The sequence below is a fragment of the Phaethon aethereus genome, assembly GCF_964289735.1.
Source record: "Phaethon aethereus genome assembly, chromosome: Z".
Lineage (NCBI taxonomy): Eukaryota > Metazoa > Chordata > Aves > Phaethontiformes > Phaethontidae > Phaethon > Phaethon aethereus.
Window position 1 is genome coordinate 26,249,414 of NC_138577.1, and position 16,624 is coordinate 26,266,037.

The 16,624-nt window shown below is 41.1% G+C and overlaps 1 protein-coding gene across 1 annotated transcript in view; it reads left to right on the forward strand.

The window, feature by feature from the left end:
- The window catches only part of MAST4 (microtubule associated serine/threonine kinase family member 4), a gene marked incomplete at both ends in the record, with an annotated part of 310,434 nt that extends 296,559 nt beyond the window's left edge, over positions 1-13,875 (forward strand). Inside the window, 5 exons of the mRNA XM_082013548.1 lie at positions 2,374-2,603; positions 6,208-6,330; positions 8,122-8,258; positions 8,945-9,126; positions 9,995-13,875. Of these exons, the coding sequence (XP_081869674.1) occupies positions 2,374-2,603; positions 6,208-6,330; positions 8,122-8,258; positions 8,945-9,126; positions 9,995-13,875 (4,553 nt within the window). The remainder of the gene's footprint in view (positions 1-2,373; positions 2,604-6,207; positions 6,331-8,121; positions 8,259-8,944; positions 9,127-9,994) is intronic.
- Between the last annotated feature and the right edge of the window lie 2,749 nt (positions 13,876-16,624).

The window sequence follows — 16,624 nt, forward strand, 5'->3', positions numbered from 1 at the left end:
AACATAACCCTGCACTTGCTCCATATGTTCAAAGATGGCTTTGACAGTAACTTCAGCAGGTTGCTTTGAGTTTTCAGGCTAGTGGAGACTTGTACAGTGTTGAAGAGTTGGTTCTGGCTCTCCTCTTGGACTTGCCCTGTTTTTGGGTTGTAAAGCACATGTGCACTCTGTGCTCCTTAATACCTTGGTTAGCAAACACTGTGCTGTTGTGCCTGTGTTTTGGAGACCTTGGAGAGGTGAAAGGCCCATCTGATCCTTCTTACTGCAGGAATTTCTGCTTAGCCTCGTGTTTTCTACTGTTCTTCACCATACAGTTTAAAGAGCAGCATAAACTTCCTATGCAGCAGCTAACCATGAGTATTTTTTTAATGCAATAAGTCAAGAGGAACATGTTGAGTCTCAGTTAAAGAGGAGTATTTTGCCCCTGCTTGAATGAGGACAGCTAGGTGACGATGAAAAGACTACTTAGCATGTCTGTGATGCTGTCTGAATGCAAATGATCATTATCACAAAATGCATGAGAGGTCATTTTATTTTTACAACGAGAAAGATAGTGACCATGTGCTCAGCCTGCTCAGGGCCGTGTTGACACTGAAAATTACGAGTGGCTTGCAAACACTCTGGGCTTGTTCCTTGTGTAGACTCTTTCTTCCAAATAATATTTCTCTCCCAAATGTTGTAAGTCTTTTTTTGGTATACCCCTGTAACAGTAAGCACCACAGTTATTTTTTCTGCTTGTATAGGCCCTGTAGGGCATACTAATCATTGAGATTAGGTACCACAGGAGCATGATATGCACACAGGTAATTACACATCTGAAAATTTGAAGGTAACACTCAAGAGTTATTCATCAGTTTGTATTCTAATAGTTTTTTCACAGCTGTTGAGTAAGAATCATTAAGTTCAGAGATGACAGGCTGAGTTACTGTGCTTATTAAACTATGGTTTTCTTTCAGTTTAATCTCAGCATCCTTCTATACAATGCAAACTTAGCTTTGCCTGCGCCTAAAAATTATGTCATTATAACTACCAAAATCTTACATGTTAACTGTACCTAATACAGTCCAAAAAACCTGCCTTGTTCATGTTCATCTATAAAATAAACTACAGCAACAGATGGCCAGTGTTCCCGACCCGAGTCATGCACCTAAGAGTCATGGGACATGTCCCACACGCAGCAGAAAGCAGAGGGCAGGCAATCTGGGCACGTTTCAGACCCAAAGGGTGACAGTGACAGCTCCCTCGGGGCTTGGCTGTTATGTGGGATTTCAGCATTAACCCAGTGATACCAATCTCTGGGAGCCTCTGGTGACAAAGCATATCTGCCTTTGCATGACATGGCTTGGCATGGACACCAAACCTGGAATCTTTCTGGGCTGCATTCCTTTGCGAAGCTGTCACCCTGTTATAGTCACCGAAGTGTGTTTTATGCTGCGGCAATTTTGTTTACATTTGCACAAGCATGAGCACATAATGTTTTCAAAACAATGAAATAAAATGAAGATGTAATTGATACTGTTGCAAGAAATTCTTGTGGTCTTACACGATGTAGCAGCATGTAGAAAGGGAGGCTTGGTAGTTGCGCTTCGTAGCTTGGTCAAAAGTTGGCTTGGCAGAAGTGCTGAGTTACTGTCATATGTACTGACTAGATATAGTGGCTTAATTACAGTAGTTTGCGTATAACTGAAAAAAAACAACTCATGCTAGGGGGTTGGTTTTGTGTGTACTCACAACAACATCTGCTACCAAACTCTGATTTACTTTTCCCTGAGTGTTTGTTAGGAAGAGGCTGAGAATTGTTCTTTCAAAGTTAGCGATAACTGTGTTTCCTATGCAAAAGGAAAAAGCAGTCTACATCTAACAAGTTAACCCTTGCGTTAAAAACTACAGTTTACGCTACAGGGAAGGTAATATAGTTCTAAGATCTGGTTATTGGTTAAACTTCTGTCCTGGTTTCAGCTGGGATAGAGTTAATTTTTCTCCTAATATCTGGTATAGCGTATATATTCCTGATACCTAATCATTATCATTATTATTCTCTTTTTTTTTTTTTTTTCTTTTCCCTGTCCTGTTAAACTGTCTTTATCTCAACCCACTAGTTCTACCTTTTTTTCCCTATTCTCTCCCCCATCCTGCTGGGAGGATGTAGGGGTTGAGCAAAAGCTGTGTGGTTGTTTTAGCTATCTACTGGGTTAAACCACAACTTGTCATTCACTAAGACACATGCCAATGGAGAAGGAGAGAATGTTTATGCAAAGACAATGATAGATTTTGACACAAATGTATCATAAAACTCAGCAAATTCCCTGTTCGCTGTCTGTATTAGCGTGTGCTCAGAACGTACTTTTAATAGGCAGATTTCTTTTGTTCCAGATGTGTTTGGTGTTTCTCCTTTGGGAAGTCCTATGTCTCCTCACTCACTATCATCTGATCCTCCATCTTCCCGAGATTCATCTCCCAGCCGTGATTCATCAATTGCTGCTGCAAGTCCTCATCAACCAATAGTAATTCACAGTTCAGGAAAAAAGTACGGCTTCACCATCCGAGCAATCAGGGTTTACGTGGGTGACAGCGATATCTACACTGTGCACCATATTGTTTGGGTAAGATAATACAGGTTTTTTGCTTATATACAGCTACAGAAAGCTGCAATGATGTATTTGATTTTTATTTTTGTGCCTATTCTATCTATTTGTTGACAGTTACTGTGTATATCATGATGTTGCATCAAACAATTTTCTTAGAATGAAATTTGTGCCTGTATACAAGACCTGCGTTGGCTGTAGAGATGACACAAGCCACTTTTGGCGGAAGTGGTACATATATATGATGTTGACCTTCTGCATGGTTCACTTTCACTTTTGGCAAGTTTGGCAATTGTGAACAGCCAGTTCAGAGTACTGTGGCTTAGAAAACCAAAGGGTTGCTGCAACCCCTCTTTGATTGAGGTCAGGATCTGCAAAACTAGGAGATTATAAACAGAAATTGTTGAAATATACATGAAGTTTATTACACTGCATCAATTAAGGTGTTCATGAAAGTCACCAGTATTTTACCAGATGCAAGTAGGCTGATTTCAAGCACTGACTTGCTTTTGTGTAGAAATGTGCAAATCATTTGGAATTGTGAATACCTTTGAGGATTCTATGGCATAGGAAGAAGACTGACTGTCTTGAATAAATCATGTATTTTTCATCGTCTATTCACTAATGATTTGAACTAGGTGAGAGACAGGCTAAAGGAAAAGACAGCAGTTGTTGCATTTCATTGGTTGTCAACCTCCTTAATAGTAAGCTAAATAGATATTTATATAAACACATATGTGTTTATATTTATTTATAGTTAAGGTTTATAACAAATTACGTATTATGTATGACTTATATATTATACATATATAGAACCATAGAATCATTAAGATTGGAAAAGACCTTCAAGATCATTAAGTCCAACCACCAACCTGACACCACCATGCCCGCTAAACCATGTCCCGAAGTGCCACGCCCACACATTTTTTGAACAGTTCCAGTGATGGTGACTCCACCACCTCCCTGGGCAGCCTGTTCCAATGCTTGACCACTCTCTCTGTAAAGAAATTTTTCCTAATACCCAATCTAAACCTCCTCTGGTGCAACTTGAAGCCATTTCCTCTTGTCCTATCACTAGTTACTTGGGAGAAGAGACCAACATCCACCTCACCACAACCCCCTTTTAGGTACTTGTAGAGAGCGATAAGGTCTCCCCTCAGCCTCCTCTTCTCCACACTGAACAACCCCAGTTCCCTCAGCCGTTCCTCATAAGTCTTGTTCTCCAGACCCCTCACCAGCTTCATTGCTCTTCTCTGGACACGCTCCAGCACCTCAGCATCCTTCTTGTAATGAGGGGCCCAAAACTGAACACAATATTCAAGGTGCGGCCTCACCAGTGCCGAGTACAGGGGCACAATCCCTTCCCTACTCCTGCTGGCCACACCATTTCTGATACAGGCCAGGATGCTGTTGGCCTTCTTGGCCACCTGGGCACACTGCCGGCTCATGTTCAGCTGGCTGTCAGCCAGCACCCCCAGGTCCTTTTCCACCAGGCAGCTCTCCAGCCACTCCTCCCCAAGCCTGTAGCATTGCATGGGGTTGTTGTGACCCAAGTGCAGGACCCGGCACTTGGCCTTATTAAAACTCATACAGCTGATCTCGGCCCATCAATCCAGCCTGCCCAGATCCCTCTGCAGAGCCCACATACTCTCCAGCAGATCAACACTCCCGCCCAACTTGGTGTCATCTGCAAACTTACTGAGGGAGCACTCGAGCCCCTCATCCAGATCATCAGTAAAGATATTGAAGAAGACCGGCCCCAGAACCGAGCCCTGGGGGAACTCGACATGTGACTGGCTGCCAGCTGGATTTAACTCCATTCACCATGACTCTCTGAGCTTGGCCGTCCAGCCAGTTCTTTACCCAGCGAAGAGTACGCCTGTGTAAGCCATAAGCCACCAGTTTCTGTAGGAGAATGCTGTGGGAGACGCTGCCAAAGGCTTTACTAAAATCCAGGTAGACAACATCCACATTCCCTCATCCACTAGGTGGGTCACCTGGTCATAGAAGGAGATGGGGTTGGTCAAGCAGGACCTACCTTTCATGAACCTGTGCTGGCTGGGCCTGATCCCTTGGTTGTCCTGCACATGCCCTGTGAGCGCCCTCAAGATGAACCTCTCCATAACCTTCCCTGATACCAAGGTCAGGCTGACAGGCCTGTAGTTCCTGGGATGCTCCTTCCAGCCCTTCTTGTAGATGGGCATCACACTGGCAAGCCTCTAGTTGTCTGGGACCTTCCCTGTTAACCAGGACTGCTGATAAATGATGGAGAGTGGCTTGGCAAGCTCCTCCACCAGCTCCCTCAGTACTCTTGGGTGGATCCCATCAGGCCCCATGGACTTGTGGGTGTCCAGGTGGCATAGCAGGTCCTTAACTGCTTCCTGATGGATTATGGGGAGTTTCCTGTGCTCTCCATCCTTGTCTTCCAGCTCAGGGGGCTGAATACTCTGTGGATACCTGGACTGGCTATTAAAGACTGAGGCAAAGAAGGCATTAAGTACCTCAGCCTTTTCCTCGTCCTTGGTGACAATGTTCCCCCGCCTTGCAAAATATGAGTGTGTTTAATAAACATAAATATTGTGTGTATATAAACTAAAATATTTCAACTACCTTAAAATAATTTTGAAAAAATTGATTAGAAATAGATCAAAAGCTTCAAAATTTTCCACGGTGCTTTGTTTTAGACATTTATTGTAGGTTTTGAAGTAGCAATGCTGCTGATGTGGTAGTGTATTACTCATTTTTTGTTCATGTTGCTTACCTCTCAGACCTATTAATCCATCAAGAACACTGAATCTGGAGAATGGGGTACATCTGACTGATAATGGCATAAATAAAAAAATTGGATATCTTGCCACTGGTGTAGCATCACGTCAGTGAAAGGAAGGGAAATAAATGGTACATTGACGTAAAAGGGAAATCTTGGCTTTTTTTCAAAATACTGTAGGTTTGTTGGGTTTTTTTAGCTGTTTAAGCACTGTAGGCTTCAGTAGTGGCTAAACGACTTAAAGTTCTTCAAAAGCTCATTTTAAAATATAATTTTAAATTATTTAAGCCACCTTCAAAATAATTTGCAATTCTGTTTGGTTTGGTCCTTCATCACCTTTGTGCTGCACTGTTCCCTCTAACAGGAAGCCTGGTGAACTTGAACCAAATTAAAACAATCCTTAACTATATTGTGGAGTTAATTTTTGTCATGATTAGGGTACTGCATGTGACCAATGCCTTAATTACATCAGTGTTTCTCAGTGTTGGATGCTAAAAATCTTCATTCAATACTGAAATTTTGTCATGGGGAGTGAATTACCCCTTCTTTATCACATATGAAAACTGCCCTGCTACACAGAGCTTACTTAATATCAGTGGCAACAAGCAGTATTTTAGTGAGATTTGAAACCATTCCAGGCCCTCTGTAAGTATAAAGTTTGACTAAGTAGTTGATAGTGAAATGGCTGGTCTGATTTTTCTTCTTTTCTTCCTGTATATAACTTAATATCTGTAAGTTTTCTTCATTGCCAACTGGTTTTATAGAAAGAGTTCATTAAACAAAGACTACTCTTGAAAGTATGGAGGTTAAACAGGAGTCCATTTTATGTATGTTCTCTTTGTCTCTGATTTCCAGAATGTGGAAGAAGGAGGTGCAGCTTACCAAGCAGGTTTAAAAGCTGGAGACCTGATCACTCATATTAACGGAGAGCCGGTGCATGGTCTTGTTCATACAGAAGTCATTGAGTTGTTGTTAAAGGTAACTTTGGACAACTGGGATACAAAAGAGCTTGCTGTTTTCACCAAGGATTGACGGGTTAATGTTTGTTTCCTTCAGAGATCAGTTATCAGATTTTGTGGTTGTTCAAGTACAAACTCTAAGCTGCTACTGCACAGATCTGGAGAAACGTCAATGACTTCGTATATCCTGCTATGATTTTAGTTTCTCTGCAATAAACTGGCACTGCTGCAGAGATAGCTGAAGTACGTTTGAGGCACTGACACAGAGAGATGTCTTTGTCTCTCAAAAAAATTGACTTTTTCAAGCACTTTCTTGAATTCCACTATCTTCATCAGATAATTCAGGCTTTTGATGATGATGCTACTTCTCAATTTCTCCTTTTAAAGTGAAATCAATGAGGAAAATAGGAAACAAAGAATATGAAATATTTTCTTGCTTACTGTACAGGAACTTGCCTTTCATAATCGTAAGGCCCAAGAGGTTTTTGTCTCATATATAGCCAGCATGTCCCACAGAGCCTCTTTGCTTAATGAAGTTCTGTTCCTGCAGTTGAACTTTTATGAATAATATATCACATTTTTCTCTTGTGGAGTCTTCTGAGGTCTCTCCTATTAGAAAATCATAGTTTTTCTTTAAAAACAAACAAAGCTCAACTTTTTTTAATGAACAGTAGCATCTTAGCTTTTCACTGTAGCTTATCATATTGCAGTTTTTATGTAATCTATTCAGCACAGTCTAACATAGGTCAGAATTCTTTTAGACAGCTGTATATTTACTTCCTATATTATTAACAATTTATGGTGTTACATGCATTATGGTATTACATTACTCTCTTTGCCTGTCAAAGGGAGGGTCAGTTATAAAAGAGGATTTGAAATCAGTGAAGTAGCAGGAAGATGTAAAGAGCTGAGGAAAGATGCAAGATGTACTTTTTCTTAAGTCTTTAGTTTCTGTCTCCGAAACCAGGAGGAACTTCCAAGATTTCCAATTTCAAAAGGAATGTGTAAGAGAATATTCTGTAATTTTAGGCAGTTGGGCAGTTGTAGTTACTTTCTGTGTCAGATACAGAAAAAGAGAAACATGACAACCCTGCACCCTACTTAAAAGAGCAAACTCAAAACAAGATTGTTTATCCAAATGTGCTGTATCATAAATTAATCTGGGCTATTAGAATTCCTTTGAAAAGAAGTTCACTATAGTGGTATACAGCGCTGGGCAGGAGGTGTGGATTTTTAAAACATAATACAGGTGTTTCCATTTGGTTTTATTTATGGAGTCATCTGTTTGTGCAAACAGTCCTAAAAAGCTTAAGTTAATTATTTTTGTTATCTCTTAACAAGATAAAAGGATTGTTTGGATTAATAATGAAGATAAGTTTCCTCCTCCATTTCATCATTGTAACAGTTGGTATTCTGAGACATGAATGTCCAGTGAATGGACCACTGTGCAGTGACAGCTATTCTTTGTGGGAAAATGGAATGTTTCTGTAGATGCTCTCAACTTGAAAATTTCAGTCTTGGTCAATCCTTAGTCTAGTCCTGTCTAGCTGCAATTACTGGAATTTCTCCTTGTCCTGAAGCTGGAATGGAAGAAGTTTAGGAAATTTGGCAGAATTTGAGAATTTTCCAGTCATCTTTTGTCAGACATAAATTATACTGACAACACCTGCACAGGGCTTCGCACACTGCCAGTTCTTAGCCTGGTGCTAGAGTTCTGTCTCGTGGCATTCACGTTTGTGGTGTAGCTTCAATTTAAGGCAAAATCGTCTTGTATTACTCATACGTAAAGATTCCTCCTCCATTTTGGCAGAGTGGTAACAAAGTCTCGGTAACGACAACGCCTTTTGAAAACACTTCCATCAAGACAGGACCTGCCAGACGAAATAGCTACAGGAGCCAAATGGTCAGGCGCAGTAAGAAAACCAAGAAGAAAGAGAGTTTGGAGAGGTGAGTAATCCTTTTGTTTCATGGCAAATATGTTTCCTATGTGTGTATACATAACAATTAATTTAAAATATGAAGTTAATACAGTTCTCTCTCTTGTGTTCTACATCTTTGTACCTTCTATGAGATCCTGTAGTTGTAACATGTCCTTCCAATCTTGTTTTGCCTAAACTAGATCTGTTAAAATAACCCCTAAAAATTTTGCGTGGCATGCACATAGATGTGGGGAAGAAAGTGAATAACTAAGGTTGCATCTTAATTTGGTTTAAGTATCTTTTTGTACTTCTTTAATTAGACTTTGTAGTGTTGAGTTCATGGGCATTTCTAGTTTGATAAGTGTATGTGTATTTTGTAAATACGTTGCTAGTACTTTATAGATAACTCTGTCAGGTTTGGTGGGCTCTTAAGAAAATGAAGATTTATAAGGAGGCAACCATTACTCAGTGACTAAATTTTAGTACAAATAGATTTAGTTACAATATCTATCCCACCTATTAGCAAATCAGGATATTTTCTAAACTTCATGCTCTGCAGCGTGATTTGCTTTCATGTAAACATAGATTTAATATTTGCTTTTCTGAGGGTAATAGGAGAGGGAAGCAAAGTCAGCTTGCAAGAGTTTTGCCTGTGGTAAGAGTATCTTCCATGCATCTTAACTTCTGATTAATGCTGTCCTCTTCTCACGCTAGGAGAAGATCTCTCTTTAAAAAGCTGGCCAAGCAACCCTCTCCTCTTCTTCACACCAGCAGAAGTTTCTCCTGCCTGAACCGATCACTTTCATCAGGGGAGAGCTTGCCTGGGTCTCCAACCCACAGCTTATCTCCTAGATCACCTACCCCAAGCTACCGTTCTACTCCTGATTTTCCATCTGGTGAGTGTAAAGGAGCAGAGGGCAGAGGAAAAGAACTTGAAATCTATTCTTCTTGTGAGCCCCCTATATCTGTTACACTCTGCTAAGAGTAGTCAGCTCTGACAAGCATAATAATTGAACAGCTGGTTTCTGTGTGGGAAAGTAGGGAAGAAGATTCCTGATGCAAAATCAAAGGTGTTTTCATGATACAAAAGCACCTAAAAGGGGATTGTCTGCTAGGTTTGTCCCGGAGTTTAAATCCAAGTCCAATGGCTGTAGGTTGAGTAATGAGCAATCCAGTTTTGTAGTAAAAGGTAGAATCTTGCCTGGGAGAGGCTGATTGATAAAAGAATGAAACTGAGGAAAAGGTTGCTACATAATGGAACTAGCATGGGCACTCATGAGTGCAGATTTATTGTTGAAAAGATGGGCTCAGTGCTGAAATATGCATCTTTATGGCTCGTAAAAGCCTGCCCCTTTTTTTTGTTCTACTTCTGCCATGATTTTAGTGTGTACTAGAAGTGATTGCTCTTATACAACCCCTTAGCAAAGGTAAATTATTTGGAAAGCCTTAATCGTTGCTTTGAAGTGGCAGAAAACATTAGTTATTCTATTTAAATAGAAGGAAGCTGTAACTTTAAGGGGATGAAGGAACAGAGCAGCAAAGGGAGAAACAGCAATGTAATTGGAATGGTGAGATGTTTACAGCCCAATCACTCAAAACCTTCCAGATTTTGGAACATTGTGACAGCAGACGATATGTAGAACTTTTGGACTGGGGTGAACAAAAACATGAGCAAAAAGTTCTGTGTCTCACTGAGCATTTAGACAAGGTTCAAAAAATCTTGCTAAATGTTATATTTGTTTGTTTGTTTTGTTCTTTTTGTAGGTACTAACTCCTCCCAGAGTAGCTCCCCTAGTTCAAGTGCTCCCAATTCTCCAGCTGGTTCAGGACACATAAGACCCAGCACTCTTCATGGCTTGGGTCCAAAGCTTGGTGGGCAAAGATACAGATCGGGAAGACGCAAATCAGCTGGCAGCATTCCTCTGTCTCCTCTTGCACGGACACCTTCTCCCACCCCCCAGCCAACATCCCCTCAGCGGTCTCCATCACCATTGCTAGGACATTCGATTGGAAATACAAAAATAGCTCAATCTTTTCCTAGCAAAATGCACTCCCCTCCAACTATTGTAAGGCATATAGTTAGGCCAAAGAGTGCAGAGCCACCAAGATCTCCACTGCTAAAGAGAGTCCAATCTGAAGAGAAACTTGCACCCTCTTACGGCAGCGATAAGAAACACTTATGTTCACGAAAACACAGTCTGGAAGTGACCCAGGAAGAAGTGAATAGAGAATTGTTCCAAAGGGAGGTAACTCTTCAGAGCTTGGAGGAGAATGTGTGTGATGTGCCATCACTCACACGAGTCAGGCCTGCAGAGCAGGGCTGCTTGAAACGGCCCATCTCACGAAAATTAGGTAGGCAAGAATCCATCGATGAGCTAGACAGAGAGAAGCTGAAGGTCAAGATAGTTACTAAGAAGCAAGATCTTGCTGAAAAAGCAAATGCTGTTATACCTGAACCTAGCAGTGAATCAGAAAATCCAAATACTTTAAGACTGGAGGAAAGGGACAAAAAAGCATTCCAGAAGGTATTAGAAAGATCAAATCAGTTTGAAACAAAAATTGTTGCTTTGGAGACCCAGTCAGCTGGTGGCATACTCAGAGACACTCTTCAAAAGAATGCAAACTTGAGATCAAATGATGGTGTTGCTTTAGATGCACAGATGTTGTGTCATGGGCCTCCACCTAATGAAGTTAGTCATATTTCTTACGACTTCAAAAGAATTTCCCCTCCGTGTACACTGCAAGATGTGCTACCTCAATCCTCTGACAGGATGGCAAATGGAAAGGGAGAAAACACAGATAAAAATGTACCGACAAAAGAATTCATCAAATTCGAAAGATTAGATGGTAAACTTGCAAATATTGACTATCTTAGAAAGAAAATGTCCATTGAAGAAAAAGATGACAGTGTCTGTCCAGTGCTAAAACCCAAACTGACATCAAACGTTCATGAATGCCTTCAACTTAATACGGGCAGACCCATAAATATACAGCAGGACACCACTGCAGTTGCTGATGGTAGAGCATTTATTGGCAGTGCACATGCTACTCAGATTAACTCAGTTTCTTTTGTTCCTCTCAAGACCTTGAATGGCCGAGCGGACGTGAGTATGGAAAAATCAGCACTTATTTCCACTGAGGCTCCTGTCAGAAAAAGTCCCTCAGAATATAAACTTGATGGGAGGTCTGTTTCCTGTTTGAAGCCAATCGAGGGCACACTAGACATTGCCTTACTTTCTGGGCCACAGGCTTCAAAGACTGAATTGCCTTTGTGTGCGCTGTCAGAAGGACAGAGCACCAACAGTGATGGGGGATCTCCTAAACCTCTAGCACCACAGGGGAGTGGTGGGAAGGCAGAACCGGCCTGTCAGAAAGAGCAGTTGTTAAGCTATTCAAAGTCCATCAAAGTCAATGTATCTGAGCCTCAGGTTCTGCAAACAAGCAAGAGTTCTCCAAATCCACCAGTCATCCCTGTGGCTGCAGAAGTAGTGACAGAGAAAAAGGTTTCTAGTCCAGCTACTAAAGGCAATATTTCTGTTACAGAAGCTGTTCAAAAGAAAGACACCTCCCCTTCAAAACAGAAGGACAATCCAGTGGAGGCAAGGTCTTCTGTTACTCAAATTCAGAATATTAAAACTACTCAAACATACTCCAAACTGTCTGCTGTCCAAAGCACTCCTGAAAAAGCTGTAGGAAAAGAGAAGCAAATACAAAAGGAGTTGCCTGCCAAACAGCCTGTAGCCCAGAGTTGTGAGCCTATCCCTGCAAAGGTGGAGGTGATCAGGGAGTCATCTCTCAAGCTATCTGTCCCAGATGTCCTGATAGCAAGCTACTCCAAAAGCAGTGAAAAAAATTGTGCTGATTTTGCCATTCCACCTCAGATGCAAGGAAAAATGCAGGCAGCTGGCCCCAAAGCACAACCCAAGGGTGGCCAAGAATCTCTGAAACAGCTGCACAAAGATGACAGCAGTGTTGCTAGTAGTTTTGTGGAAGGGGACATAACCAAGCAGAAAGTTCTCAATGAGTCTAAGAAAGTTCTGGCAGAGTCAAAGAGTGAAGTTCTTCCATCCAAACGGCCCATGCAACCCTCAGTAGATTGCAATCCTAAAAATGAGGGTTCTGCACTGGTTTCCTCTGTGCAGAAGGACGATGCCAGAGATGTAGGAAACAAAGATAAGAAACAACTCACTGACATAAGGCTTCAAACTACTGAGAGAGAGCAGTGCAGCCAAGTTCCTCAGCAGCAACTTAACACTTCAGGCTCCCCTGCTGTGAGAGAGACTGTAAGCAGAAACTGTGCTGTAGATGTTCATGCAGGTGTTCAAGAACATGTGAAGCCTGCTGCCACCTATGTGGAAAGCAGCAGTAATAAACACAGACCAGTCTCTGATATGAGTTCCTCTAAGTCTAAGTACTTGGATAAACAGGCATTGTCACAAAAAACATATACTCCAACAGCAAAAGAAAAAGAAACTATTATTCAGGTGTCTACCAGCTCCCGGAAAGACGGGAAACATGCCAGTAAAAATGTGCTAGATCCCTCTTCTTCTGTTTCAGGCTCTTTGAGAAAAATGAGCAATGAACATGTGCAGGATGAAAGGCCTGTCAGTTTGGAGCATGGCTCAGTAGCCACTCCCCAAAACAGCAGCATCACACCTGATGCCAAACCCAAATCCTCTGCTGTCAGCCCCATACCAGCAGGCCCAGACAGTTCCAAGCAGATGCAGAGGCAAGAACCAGCAGGCTTGGGGGAATCTGCTGATCAAAAGCAACTTCACCCTGGTGAAAAACAAACCATGTCTCCGAAATTTTCCACTGTGAAAGGCTGTCTCTTGCTGAGCAAACAGGCAGACAGAAGTCCTGGTAACCAGATGATCTCTGCAGACAAAAGACCCGAAGGAAAAATATGCACTGACGCACTTTATGTTCAGCTTGACAGTGGGAAAGTAGAGCCTACCCTTTGCCTCGCAAACTGTGATGCCAGAGGGAAAGGAGCAGAAAAAGCGACCACAGGTAGCAAAAGCTCTCAAGATTCAAAAGGGAAAGAACAAGTTAATCAAAAACAGCCAGAGGATGCGAACAAGCAGATTGCAGTAAAACATTTGTCGGCTGCCAGCGGGCAGAGTTCTTGTCGCGTGGCTGCAGCACCAGGAAAGCCGCTGACTTCTTCAGCCAACTTCTCTGAATGTAAACAAGAAGCATTTGTTTTGTCTTCAGTGAAGAGTGATGCGTCTTCAGCAAAGGTTAAAGCAGGCTCACCTGAGCTTCCTGCAACCTGCAAGGAACTGAGTAAGAAAAGCACCTCTTCTTCAGGGAGCAGCAAGGCAGAAATGACTAAAAGTGTCTCACTGATGGCCTTGCACAGTGCTGCTGTTGTTGTAGAAGCTCACCACCCTGCTTCAAACCTTGAGGGGAAACCTGGAAATCAAGAAAAGTCTCTTTTTGGTAACACTGTGGATGTAAAGGGAAAAGATGCCGTTCAGGCTCAGCAGTCTGCTTCAAGAAAACAGAATGTAGGTAAAGATTCATCCAGGTTAGCAACCACACCTGACTGCCCGAACGCACTTTCTAATGACAAAGACTCAGCTCGGCAGCGGCGAGGAAAGGAACCTTCACGGAGCAGTCCTAACAAAAAAACCTGTTAACTGTAAGACATGGCAGGTGTGATTCAAGACTAGCTGAAACAATGCCAATATATTTGGACTGCCTTTGAACCAGCACTGTGTCGTGTCTTTGTGCAGCAAAGCTTTCATGTCACTGAAGAAAGAAGACAAGGGGATATGTAAAGAAACGACTTTTTTCCAAAATGCCTTCCCAATTGTAACCGGTAAAACTGTTACCATATAGTATTTGTACAAACATAGCTTTACAGCTGAGAGCTCTTGAAGAAAAGATTTCTTCTGTAAATACCTAGCGATGTGTTTGGGGTTTGAATGTAGCATATATACTTTACTGCTGACTGCGTTGTTTACTCTCCCCTTTTTTAAGATAGTTGCTTTGCTTCTTTTTTGCCATACTCAAATATGAAACCGACAAAAACAGGCCGCGTTTTTATTTACTAAAATCCTAGCTAGAGGTTAAAAAAAAAATAATAGTACAGAATAAGTATGGTGACTTATTGTGAGTTTTTACATGTATTTTTAATAATCTGATTTTGATAGTACTGTACCTGGCTGACTGCTTCACCAGATCTGACACAAGATCTAACTGCATCTCCCTACTGCACAAAGCCTGTCTTTTAGAGTAGGTGTCATTAAAACTACGGGATGACCACTTGGTTATTAGGTCATCCCAGCAACTGGTGAAGGGATTGTTCTTAACGTTGTCTATGGGGAGTATTTTCTGTGACCTTTACTTCAGACAAGGCTGAGACTCTGAAGCAGATGCTGTGTGCTTAGTTTTTGCTGCAATCCTCTCAAATTCCCTGAACTTTTTAAAATTCAGGCCCTTACAGTGTGATGCACAAGTATAAGCACATGACTTGCAGTAGTAGTATGTTCATCCCTTGTTATGGCATGCAGGTCTGCATAATTAGCTTCATACAGCCATAGCTTTTTTTCTATTTTATGACAAGTAAGATAAAAAGGAAAAAAAGCAGTTTCAGTATCATATCTTCAAAAAAGTTCAGGACATCTGATACATCTTAATACATAGCTGGGGCCTTATGTTGTAGACTTAACTTGCTGGGTTTAGCAAGTAATTCTGGGTTTCACATTCATTTCTAAATGCATTGAGTAGCTCCATACATTTCATAACATAATCTTTTTATTTGTATGCAAAAAAGATAAATACTGTAATAACAAAAGAAGCATTTTGTAACAAAGAAACCTGTTGGAGCTATTTGGTGCTAGAATGTGACTGTCTTTTTACTTTTGCTAAGCCTTACTTAAATTTTGTATACTGTGGAACATGTAGATTTTTATGATTTTAGCATGGAGGTTTCTAGTTTGTTCTGAAGGATGAAAGGTAAAATTTGAAACATACACAGAAGCACTACAAAGTACCCTTGGAGATGCGTGTTTTTTACTGATGGGGATCAATAGAATAGTGTTTTTGCTTATTTCTTTTATATGTACGCACAGTAGACTTAGGCCCCTACCCATTTCATCAGGGCTTATGGATTGTCTTTCTCTCTCTAAAGGTAGAAAATTGTTCATAAAAGCACAGTGTAATCTTGACTTGGAGTTTGTATGACAGCTGACAGGGTGCAGCATTTATTTCCCTCTGGTGAAAAATTACTATACTGGTTAGTTTTTCCCTCTGGTGAAAAACTATTACGCTGGTTAGTTGAGTTGGATTACAACAAACCTGTCATGCAAAGATAATAATACAAACAAGTCCTTCTGATTTTTCATGTGGCACTAGAACATTCATACTGCCTTTGATGCATTCACAGAGGAGCTAGTGAGCAATGGATATTTTTTGAGCAGTTTTAAAGATAAAATGGTCTCAACATTTACAGTTCATCTGTGCTTTGGCAGTTATTACAAATGAATGCTAATGCACTTCGAAATAACATTTCTGTCTGGGAGGTATTTCCTAGTTTACAGTCTTCTGCATTTTTTCAGCTGTTCTCTTGTTTCTTTTAAAGCACATCTAGCTATTTGTTTACACTATACCTTTATGTATATTTTGTATTGTTCATTATCACTTCTGACAAATAAGTTCTTTACATTTTGGAAGTGTAACAGTGCTTAAGCTTGTGTTTATGTAGTACCTGTTTGTTGGTGTTTACCTTATCAGTGAGTTGTTAGAGGTCCTCCTGCCTGTGTTCTACTTGGTCAGTCTTTATGTGATTGTAGGATCTGATGTGTTATTTTGTAGACTTACTGCTGTAGATTCCTCAGCTTACCAAAAAGAAAAAAAAAAAAGAAAAAAAATTGTTAGGGTCTGTGCAATAAAGTGTTTGCAGTCTTATTTTCTCTAAGAAACTCCTTATGGATGTCATAATTGTTGTATATTGAACACGATTATTTATACTTATGCGGTTGCATAATATGGAAATAAAAACTCAGCATGAAACGCTGTTGCGTTAGCATTTTTCCTTCAACTATCTTCACTCCTATAACTTAAGGCACGTCGCTGCTCTACTCAGAGGCGGGCAGTTGTGTTTTTTTTTCTCTGGGGGCAACTCAGTGCACCCTTTAAGGCACATGCTGGCCAAGGATTTTGCGTGAGGAAATGCAGTTCAGTCTGGAGATGGAGGAGGTCTGCATAGCCGAGTATTTTGTCTCAGGCAGTGGCTGGAACACTGCTCTGCTGTTGGGTGGGTAGGCGTGGGGTGACGATAGATGATGTATCCTGACTGGTAGCTAACAATGGCAGTAGGCTGTAACGTGACATTTACATCCTTCCTCCAAAACATGTATCGTCATTCATTACAATAGGTCAGTA